We start from the raw sequence: 11,440 nt of genomic DNA on the forward strand, positions 1-11,440 counted from the left end.
AGTCTAATTCAGCCATAGAGAGGACGGAATAGCCAATGAAGCAAAAGCGGAGGGGTGACAGATATAGTGCCATAGTCATAATTGACGTCAAAAACGCCTTTAACAGTGCTAGTTTGGGACCGCTCGCCCTGCACAAGATGAGGGTAGCGGACCACATATGCAGGCTACTTAGAAGTTACTGTGAAAACCGGGCGCTAGTTATACGACACGGCTGACGGTAGTTACCGTGGGTGTTTCATAGGGCTCGATTCTCGGTCCGCCGCTCTGGAACGCCATGTACGATGAGTTGCTGATGCTCAAGCTGTCCAATGCAGTCGAGATTACCGACTTCGCCGACGATATCGTTCTAACAATGGAAGTTGGGCCCGGCCGATGGGACAACATGGCCTAGGAAATGAGCGAAAATGTGGATTTCCGATGAAACTTGAAGGATGATCGACGTGCGGAAGAAGGCGAAAGCCGGTATTGAGTGTGCGCCACCCGGAGCGGCTAAGACAGCTGCCCGTCAATAATACGCTGAACTGAAGAGGACTGTTAAACAAGCTTGTAGGCGGAACAAGAAAGCTTGCACTGCCACCGCTAGTGGTAATAATAAGCAATGGACTGAATATTTTGAACAAATCTTTCGAGTTTCAAACGTCGGAAACCAACAAAACTGGATGAAATTGAAGCAGCGATTAAAAGTATTAAATCTAACTGATCACCAGGGATAGACTGCATTTTAGCAGAGAGCTCAAAGCTAACCTTTGTTGGCCCAGATGATATATCACCTAATCAGCAATACATGGGAAGTTACAATGTTTCGCTTTGCTGGATGCAGGACATATTAGTCAAGGTCTCTAAAAAAGGAGACCTAATTGAATGCGGTAACTGGTGTCACGTTATTTTGTATTATTCTTAAAGTATTCTGTAAGGTAATCGTCAATCGAATCCGTAAGAAGATCGACGCTACTTTTCGGCGGATTCCGTGCTGGTCGATCATGTGTAGACCATATCACAACGCTTCGCATTGTATTGGAGTGGATTAAAGAATTCCTATCTTCTGCTGGTGTTCATTGACTTTGAACTAGCGATTGTCCGCTGTAATTCTGTAAATCCAGTATGAGAAATAAATATAGTCGCATTTCTGTAAATCTAGTATGAGAAATAAATATAGTCGCAAACTTCAAATATTTAAACGCCTTTGGTTTTGGTAAATGGTTGAATAATGCGCTCCAGAACTACCACGAAGTTCCACAGCCTCTTATTTAGCAACCCCTATCTCTACCTCCTCGTGGTACCATCCGGGATACGTTCCTTAGTGGGAACCGGGCAACCAGCGGAAACTAGGGTCGTATGCGGACAGAGAAGGGGGCACTCATGCGAAGGCTGAGCGTAAACTCTCCGCCTGCAAATGACGGATCTCGGTAGAAGCATGTTCGATGAACCTGAAAATACTGAGAACCTGAACAGAGGGTCCAAAGCCCCTAAAAGAGGATGGTTGAATAGCTGTTATCCATGGCTAAAAGTAAAAACAAGAATGGATAAACCCCTAATCCAAGGTGTCATGCGACCCGTGCCGAGGGATGAATGGTGGGGGGGGGGGGGGGTTCCATAAATACCCAGCCTCAAACGAAGCCTGTGGAGTACCAGAGCGCCCTCCACAGTAATCAGCCCTTACCGCATCATGAGGGGCTCTGATGCGGCGGACTCTTCTTTCCCCCCAACTCGTGGGATTCTATATGAACAATCAAAATCAAAAAAACTTTACTTCAGTGAGCGCGGACGGATTAGATAATCCGTTCGCCAGAGGTGGTATCCAGCGATCTCCGCCGATGGATACGAGCAGAAGCGCCAGCGTAAGCGGAGAGGGAAGCGGCATACCTGTCGCTCCAACTGCATCTACGCCGGACGCAGCGATGAATGGCCCGTCGCTAATAAAAGCAGTGGAAGGAAAGAGAGACATGCTACCAAGAGTGGTAGCGGCGTCTCATCAGCTCGATGCCATTATCGAGTTCGTGGTAGGCCGCAGCACCCTAGCGAAGGACCTGAAACAAAGTCTGCTCATGCTTCGGGGCACCATCCGTGCTGCGACGAAGGAACACGGCGAACTCGAAGCGCGAGTAAAAGTGGTAGAAAAGGCGTTTGTATCGAGGTCTGCACAAACGGATGCCTGCCTGTCAACGACTGACCACACCGTAGCCCTTGCGACTACGGAGCAGTCCAGTGACAACAAGATATCGACTAAACGTGCAAGGCAGTCCCCAGGGGAACAAACTCCCACGGGCCCGAAGAAGCGCTTGATCGCTGAGGATCGTAAGCAAACTGTGAAACCCTCCGAGGGTAATAAGACGCAGTTAGCTCCCGACAATCAGTGGGAAACAGTGAAAAAGAAGAAGGCCAGGAAGAAAGAGGAGGATCGAACTCCACCGAAAGTGGCCAGAAAAAAGAGAAGCAAAGGCGATGCCCTTATCCTCAAAACTGAGGGGCTGAGTTATGCAGAAGTTTTGAAGGCCATGAGAGGGGATGAGCAGCTGAAGGGTCTTGGCGCGGATGTGCGGAGTATCCGCCGCTTCCACACCGGCGACATGATCCTTGAGCTCAAAAAGGATGCCACTGAGAAGGGTTCTGCCTACAAAGTGCTGGCAGAAAAGGTCCTTGGTGATGGCATACAGATCCGCGCACTGACGCCTGAGCTGACTCTCCAGCTTAAAAACCTGGACGAGATCACTGAAGCGGTCGAACTGACACGAGCTCTCAAGGAGCAATGTAACATGGTGGTGACTACCGAAGCAGTTCGTCTGCGCAAGGGACCGGCGGGAACCCAGGTAGCTACAATAAGACTTCACTGGTAGACGAGAATACAGCCCTGAAGGCGGCCAAGCTGAAGGTGGGATGGTCCGTATGCCCACTGAGCGTGTTCCAGCAGCCGGAGGTGCTTTGAGCGAGGGCACAAGTTCTGGAGCTGTAAGGGGCCTTTTTTTTTTTTTTTTTTAACGAGTAGGGAAATCTGCTATCAGACACCTGAGAAGACAGCTCAGGGAGTGGGGTTTGGTATCCCGTGAAGATCGTGAAGATCCAGACCCACTAAAACCCTACTCGAGTCTCCAGCCTCAATCCCCCCTGGAACCACCTTATCGGTATTACTTCAGGGAGGGGCTATTGTGCTTAACGCACGCTCTTAGATAACTACTGGACTATGGTAGTTAGGCTGTTTATTCGCCGTTGATCGGCTTTCCAGCGGTTTTGTAGCTCAAGTACGATCTGGGTAGCAGCCGCATTGACCGCACCCCAGACGTCCGAGCTAGAACACATCCTTTCGACTAAGTTATCCGGAGTAGTGTCCTGTCCGCTAACTGCCATCATGTTGCTTCTCACGCCCTCGAAACGAGGGCATATGAAAAAAGCATGTTCTGCAGTTTCCTCAACGTCCGCGCATTCGGGACACTCGGGGGACTCCGCATGCCCAAATTTGTGCAGATACTGTCTAAAACAACCATGCCCTGACAGAATCTGTGTCAGGTGGAAGTTGACTTCGCCATGACGCCTGTTGACCCATCCGGATAGTTCCGGGATAAGTCTATGTGTCCACCGGCCTTTTGTGGAATCAGACCATGCCCGCTGCCATGTGATCATCGAGGCCGATCTTGTGGTACTCCGTATGCCTCTAGTTCCACGTTGGTTGAAGCACTCTACGTCCTCGCTGATGATGATACCAATAGGCATCATACCCGCTAAGACGCAGATTGCGTCATGTGAAACTGTGCGGTACGCACTCGCCACTCTTAAGCACATGAGACGATAGGTGCTTTCCAGCGTGGCTAGATAGCTTTTGGTACCTAACGCCGATGACCACACCGGCCCGCCATACCTGAGTATGGACTGGACCACGGTGGCTAAAAGCCTTCGCTTACTGCCATATACCGCAGAGCTATTAGACATCATACGAGACAATGCCGAAATAGCTGTGGAAGCCTTCTTGCAGGCATAGTCGACGTGGCTCCCGAACTTGAGCTTGTCATCGACCATGACTCCAAGGAGTTTTAAGAACCGCATTGACGAAATAGTGCAGTCCCCGACACTGATATTTGCTTGCTGCACCGACTTGCGGTTGTTAACCACGATAACCTCCGTTTTATGATGCGCTAGGTCCAGTTTCCTGGATCGCATCCAATCTTCAACAATGCTTATAGAGTGGGCAGCCGTCAACTCAACCTCTCTGATAGATTCACCGTAGACTTCCAAGGTGATATCGTCCGCAAAGCCGACAATCGCCACCCCTACCGGAAACTTTAGCTTCAACACCTCGTCATACATGACGTTCCACAACACTGGGCCCAGTATGGAACCTTGCGGAACCCCTGAGGTGATTGGAACGCACTTCTGACCCTCCTCCGTGTTGTAGCGTAGCACACGATTCTGGAAATAATTTTCCAGAATTCTGTACAGCGACACCGGCACTTGGACGTTCCGAAGCGAGCTGGCTATGGAGTCCCAGCTAGCGCTATTAAACGCATTTCTCACGTCGAGCGTGACAACTGCGCAATAACGAATACCTGTCCTCTTGGGCTGGATTGCCACCTCGGCTGTCTTAGTGACAGACAAGATGGCATCCACCGTAGATTTGCCTTTTCGGAAGCCGAATTGGTTCCTTGACAGACCGTTTGTACCCTCCGTGTACTGTACGAGTCTGTTAAGGATAACCCTCTCCAGCACCTTGCCGGCAGTATCGAGTAGACAGATCGGCCTATATGACGAGGGGACACCCGGAGGTCTTCCCGGCTTCGGCAATAGGACCAGGTTCTGTCGCTTCCATCTGTCCGGGAAGTGGCCAGCTTCCAGGCATCTATTCATTACTGCCCCGAATAATTCGGGAGCCTCTAAAATAGCCGCTTTAATGGCCATATTCGGGATACCGTCTGGCCCCGGTGCCTTGCTCACCTTTAGGGATTTAGCGATATCAATGAGTTCCTCGTTCGTAACCGTCACTTCCTCCCCGACCTCCAAACCGCCGTCGCCCATGTTACTTTGGATGTTCGGCACGGAGGCCGACCATCCTACGCTATGGTCTGAGATACTGGAACGTCGGCCGTGGGACGACTCAGCGGCCTGGGGCCAGGGCCTTGGCTCGTGGCGCGGAAAGAGGCCCTCGATGATCCGCTCCAGCATCTCTGGCGATTGCTCAGCGGGCGCCATCACACCCTTGGTCTTTGTCATTACGACTCTGTAGGCATCACCCCACGGGTTCGCATTGGCACTAGCACATAACCTTTCAAAGCAGGCTCGTTTACTAGCTTTTATCCCGCTCTTAAGCGCTGCGCGTGCAGCAACAAGTGCTACTCGACATTCAGCCCTGCTTTCATCCGAACGAGCTCTTTGCATAATTCTCCTCGCACGAAAGCACGCTCCGCGGAGTTCCGCAATTTCATCTGTCCACCAGTAAGCCGGTGACCTGCCATACCTAGGACTACCTTTCCTAGGCATGGTAGCGTCACATGCTCGCGACAGTACCTCAACCAAATGATCAGCGTTCGGATCGGGCATACCGCGATCACCGCACTCTCTCCGGATCGCTTCCACAAATACTTCGGGATCGAAGTATGATGTCTTCCATCCACGGGTGGTTGGAGTGTTGGCCCTACTCGCCGCCTGCCGCCTCGTTATCTGACCGACACCATAGCGGACCGCCTGGTGGTCACTGTGAGTGAGCTGTAAGGGGCCTGACAGAAGCCACCTGTGTAGAAGATGTGGCGCACAACAGGAGGCTCAAAGTGCCCGGTAGGCGCGCCGGCGACTAAAACACGGGCGTAGTGCAGGTTACGCAACTAAACTTGAACCACTGCCATGCGGCCCAGCAGCTGTTATACCAAGCAGTTCCTGAGTCGTTGACGGACATTGCCATCATCTCGGACCCATACCGCATCCCTGCCGGAAACGGTAACTGGGTCTCGGATAGGTCCGCGATGGCGGCTATATGGACGACAAACAGGTTCCCGGTTCAAGAGGTTGTGTCAACTGCAGACGAGGGATTTGCGGTTGCCAAAGTGGGTGGAGTGTTCTACTGCAGCTGTTATGCTCCGCCGAGTTGGTCGATCGAGCAGTTTACGCGGATGGTAGACCGAGTATCAGTTGCGCTGATTGGTCTAAAGTCGGTGGTTGTGGCGGGCGACTTTAACGCTTGGAGTGGGGAAGTCGTCGCACGAACCATAGGGGTCGGATTCTGCTTGAGGCTCTGGCAAAGCTCAACGTAGACCTGGCCAACGTCGGCACCACTAGTACCTTCAGCAGGAATGGTGCAGAGTCTATTATCGACGTGACATTCGGCAGCCCTGGTCTGATAGGAGACTGGAAGGTAGACAATGGCTACACTCACAGTGACCATCAGGCGGTCCGCTATGGTGTTGTTCAGATAACGAGGCGGCAGGCGGCGGGTAGAGCCAACACTCCAACCACCCGTGGGTGGAAGACATCATACTTCGATCCTGAAGTATTTGTGGAAGCGATCCGAAGCACTCTCTTCGGTGATCGCGATATGCCCGATCCGAACGCTGATCATTTGGTTGAGGTGCTGTCGCGAGCGTGTGACGCCACCATGCCTAGGAAAAGCCGACCTAGGTATGGTAGGTCACCGGTTTACTGGTGGACAGTAGAAATTGTGGAACTCCGCGGAGCCTGCTTTCGTGCAAGGAGAATTATGCAAAGAGCTCGTTCGGACGAGGGCAGAGCAGAATGTCGAGTAGCACTAGTTGCTGCACGCGTAGCGCTTAAGAGTGGGATAATAGCTAGCAAGCGAGCCTGCTTTGAAAGGTTATGTGCCAGTGCCAATGCGAACCGGTGGGGTGATGCCTACAGGATCGTTATGGCAAAGGCCAAGTGCGTGATGGCACCCGCAGAGCGATCGCCAGAGATGCTGGAGCGGATCATTGAGGGCCTCTTTCCGCGCCACGAGCCAAGGCCCTGGCCTCAGGCCACTGAGTAGTCCCAAGGCCGACGTTCCAGTATCTCAGACCATAGCGTAGGATGGTCGGTCTCCGTGCCGAACATCCAAAGTAACGTGGGGGACGGTGGTTTAGAGGTCTGGGAGGAAGTAACGGTTACGAACGAGGAACTCATTGAGATCGCTAAATCCCTAAAGGTGAGCAAGGCACCGGGACCAGACGGAATCCCGCATATGGCCATTAAAGCGGCTATTCTGGAGGCTCCCGAATTATTCGGGGCAGTAATGAGTAGATGCCTGGAAGCTGGCAACTTCCCGGATAGATGGAAACGACAGAATCTGGTCCTATTGCCGAAGCCGGGAAAACCTCCTGGTGTCCCCTCGTCATATAGGCCGATCTGTCTGCTCGATACTGCCGGCAAGGTGCTGGAAAGGGTTATCCTTAACAGACTCGTACAGTACACTGAGGGTACAAACGGTCTGTCAAGGAACAAATTCGGCTTCCGGAACGGCAAATCTACGGTGGATGCCATCTTGTCTGTCACTAAGACAGCCGAGGTGGCGATCCAGCGCAAGAGGACAGGTATTCGCTATTGCGCAGTTGTCACGCTCGACGTGAGAAATGCGTTTAATAGCGCTAGCTGGGACTCCATAGCCAACTCGCTTCGGAACGTCCAAGTTCCGGTGTCGCTGTACAGGATCCTGGAAAATTATTTCCAGAATCGTGTGCTATGCTACAACACGGAGGAGGGTCAGAAGTGCGTTCCAATCACCGTAGGGGTTCCGCAAGGTTCCATACTGGGCCCAGTGTTGTGGAACGTCATGTATGACGAGGTGTTGAAGCTAAAGTTCCCGGTAGGGGTGGTGATTGTCGGCTTTGCGGATGACATCACCCTGGAAGTTTATGGTGAATCTATCACAGAGGTAGAGTTGACGGCTGCCCACTCTATAAGCATTGTTGAAGATTGGATGCGATCAAGGAAACTGGAGCTAGCGCATCATAAAACGGAGGTTATCGTGGTGAACAACCGCAAGTCGGTGCAGCAAGAAAATATCAGCGGCGGGGACTGCACTATTTCGTCAACGCGGTCCTTAAAACTCCTGGGAGTCATGGTCGACGACAAGCTCAAGTTCGGGAGCCTCGTCGACTATGCCTGCAAGAAGGCTTCCACAGCTATTTCGGAATTGTCTCGTATGATGTCTAATAGTTCTGCGGTATATGGCAGCAAGCGAAGGCTATTAGCCAACGTGGTCCAGTCCATACTCAGGTATGGCGGGCCGGTGTGGTCATCGGCGTTAGGTACCAAAAGCTATCTAGCCAAGCTGGAAAGCACCTGTCGTCTCATGTGCTTAAGAGTGGCGAGTGCGTACCGCACAGTTTCACATGACGCAATCTGCGTCTTAGCGGGTATGATGCCTATTGGTATCATCATCAGCGAGGACGTAGAGTGCTTCAACCAACGTGGAACTAGAGGCATACGGAGTACCACAAGATCGGCCTCGATGACCACATGGCAGCGGGCATGGTCTAATTCCACAAAAGGCCGGTGGACACATCGACTTATCCCGGAACTATCCGGGTGGGTCAACAGGCGCCACGGCGAAGTAAACTTCCACCTGACACAAATTCTGTCAGGGCATGATTGTTTTAGACAGTATCTGCACAAGTTTGGGCATGTGGAGTCCCCCGCGTGTCCCGAATGCGTGGACGTTGAGGAAACTGCAGAACATGCTTTCTTCATATGCCCTCGCTTTGCGGGCATGAGAAGGAACATGATGGCAGTGAGCGGACAGGACACTACTCCGGATAACTTAGTCCAAAGGATGTGTTCTAGCTGGGACGTCTGGGGTGAGGTCAACGCGGCTGCTACCCAGATCGTACTTGAGCTACAAAACCGCTGGAAAGCCGATCAACGGCGAATAAACAGCCTAACTACCATAGTCCAGTAGTTATCTAAGAGTGTGCGTTAAGCACAATAGCCCCTCCCTGAAGTAATACCGATAAGGTGGTGCCAGGGGGGATTGAGGCTGGAGACTCGAGTAGGGTTTTAGTGGGTCTAGATCCTCACGCCCCAGTAGGGGGGTCGGGATACCAAACCCCACTCCCTGAGTTGTCTTCTCAGGTGTCGGATAGCAGATTTCCCTACTCGTTAAAATAAAAAAAAATATCCATTTCTGCATATTCATGAAAATAGCAATTATATGAAATTCCTTTGGATTTTTTAAACACGTGCGCTGCAGTTATTAACTGCATTTTCAATTTCAAAACTGATTACCTATTACAGTTTTGAAAAGACACCGGTGGTATTCTATCCGTTTGCAAAAAGGTATCATTTTCACGAACAGCATTTTTTAGAGCTGGTATTTCAATAAACACATATTGTTCTCAGTATCATCATCATATGTTTACACCCCATACTTTAGTCAATTCAAATAACATAGATTGAAGTATGATTGCATCTCCGTGATATTATGGAGAGAAATGTGCGGATTTCCTTATAACGTGTTGTAGTCCCATTTGTTCTGCATATTTAGTAAATCAGAGACTTTTAAGCACGAAACAACTATAGAACTATACTTTCTACCGTATAGACAATGGATTCGCTGGGAAAATTGGAACAAATGAAACTCTTTCGTCATTCATTTAAAGATCCAGCTGAATTTTGTACCCAAATTGTTGTAATTCCAAACAAAATATCCAAATTAATCGGTTTAGATATATTCAGTTCGACATACAAAATGCCCAATTTTTATACGGCATTTACCTTGTTCGTAGCTGTGATGTATTTGTATTTCACTTGGACATCGGTATATGAAATGCGTCACGATTTGGAGGAGGTCATCAACTGTCTGGTGACTCTGGGTGTGGCTGTTCAGTGCGTGTGGAAGCTTGCTATTTTTGCAATTAATCGAAAGGAGCTACTCTGGATGCATGAGTACAATATTTCTTTGTTTAAGGAGGAATGCAATCCGAGAACGAAAAGCATGTTGATGAGAAATATATTTTTGCTAAGCGTCATTCTGAAAGTGATGCTGATAAGCTACGCTTTTACAAGCTTTTCTCTGGATTTTGCACCGTTATTGTATTTGCTGAAAACTGGAGAAAAGCTACTCCCATTTGGGTTTTATATGCCGTACTTGGACCACAAAAGCTGGGGTGGATATATCATCAACTACATGGTGCACATCCTAATGACGGTTTACGTATCTTCCGGAGATATGGGACCTGATTGCTTCTACATGACGATGTTAATGAACTCATTTACGCAGATCGATTTGTTGATTGATTCTTTGAAAGAAATGAATGAAAAAATCGAGCAGAATTGCGATGACATTGTGCCAATTTTTGAGAAAATCGTCAAACGACATCAGGAACATCTGCAGTAGGTTTCCTTTAACTATTCGTTTTGTTAATGATTTCACACGATACAAGATTCCCTGATTATTTAGAAAGTGTTTTAAATAACACATTTACATCTAATACTGTTTCTAAACATTTCAGATACTTGAGAACTGTAGAGAATGTATTTCGATTCTTCTACTTCATTACTTTTGTATCGTTGTCATTGGTATTAGTAACATCTCTTTTCGCTGTTGTAATGGTAAGTAGTAATCTGACTAAAAATACAAATACTTTTTGTTGAAAAGGATATTCTAGCTCTCATGGTATCAAGGCTATGTATTCATCGCCTTCGTCAGCTACCAAATGTTTTTCGGTTGCTTTCTGGGAACAATTTTGGAGTGGAAGGTATTTTTTGCTGAATTTTGTCTCGCTAAGTGGACCATTTAATTAATCCTTATTTTTAAGAACGAACAACTTCAACGTGAAATCTACAATATTTTGTGGTATAAATTGGAAAATTCGCAACAAATGTTGTTACGTTTTATGCTCCTGAGTGCACAGGATTCCATTACTTTGACAGTTATATTTGGTAATCTCAACATACCGACATTCTTGCAAGTATACAAAACAGTCTACAGTATTTTCACCATGTTGCAAACGGTAAAAGAGGAATGAATACAAGTAGGTATAATCAATAATTAGATAATGTCATTGCATAGCAAACGTTGTTAAGCATTCCAAATAAAGTTTTGAACGAAAATGGATGTTAATTTTATTGGTTGACAGGGGGTTGGTGCCATAGGCCTTGCAAGCCAGAACTACAAAAAAACTGATAAGAAATAAACGATGAACAAAGAAATTCGGACTCGAACAATCGGCATCGCCCATCAAACATTCTGTTCAACATAGCGGTAGAAGGTGTAATAAATCGAACGGATATCAGGTTTCGAAAGACGAGTGCTAAGAACGATCTTCGGTGGCGTACAAGAGAACGGAATATGGATTCCAATTGAATTGAATTCCAAATGGATTGGATACCAATTGAATTGGATTAGATTTGGATTGTGTTCCAATTGGATCGGATACAATATTAGATTCCAGTTGGATTGGATTCCAATTAGATTATGTTGGATTCTAATTGGATTGGCTTCCAACGGGGATATATTAGATTCCAATTCGAT

General features: G+C 48.5%; 1 protein-coding gene across 1 annotated transcript; it reads left to right on the top strand.

Annotated features, from left to right (window-relative positions):
- Window positions 1-9,511: 9,511 nt before the first annotated feature.
- LOC128738103 (odorant receptor 67d-like) lies at window positions 9,512-10,934 on the top strand. Its single transcript, XM_053832956.1, has 4 exons — window positions 9,512-10,299; window positions 10,419-10,518; window positions 10,575-10,664; window positions 10,725-10,934. The coding sequence occupies exons 1-4, from the start codon at window positions 9,512-9,514 to the stop codon at window positions 10,932-10,934; spliced, it is 1,188 nt and encodes a 395-aa protein (XP_053688931.1).
- The last annotated feature ends 506 nt before the right edge of the window (window positions 10,935-11,440 follow it).

The sequence above is a fragment of the Sabethes cyaneus genome, chromosome 2 (assembly GCF_943734655.1).
Source record: "Sabethes cyaneus chromosome 2, idSabCyanKW18_F2, whole genome shotgun sequence".
NCBI classification, from domain to species: domain Eukaryota; kingdom Metazoa; phylum Arthropoda; class Insecta; order Diptera; family Culicidae; genus Sabethes; species Sabethes cyaneus.

What these genes read in the sequence shown, in the direction of transcription:
- LOC128738103 (XM_053832956.1), top strand. Translation starts at nt 9,512, where the DNA reads ATGGATTCGCTGGGAAAATTGGAACAAATGAAACTCTTTCGTCATTCA. An exon ending in CGACATCAGGAACATCTGCA is followed by an intron (nt 10,300 to 10,418) that starts GTAGGTTTCCTT and finishes TAAACATTTCAG; the next exon opens with ATACTTGAGAACTGTAGAGA. An exon ending in GAACAATTTTGGAGTGGAAG is followed by an intron (nt 10,665 to 10,724) that starts GTATTTTTTGCT and finishes CTTATTTTTAAG; the next exon opens with AACGAACAACTTCAACGTGA.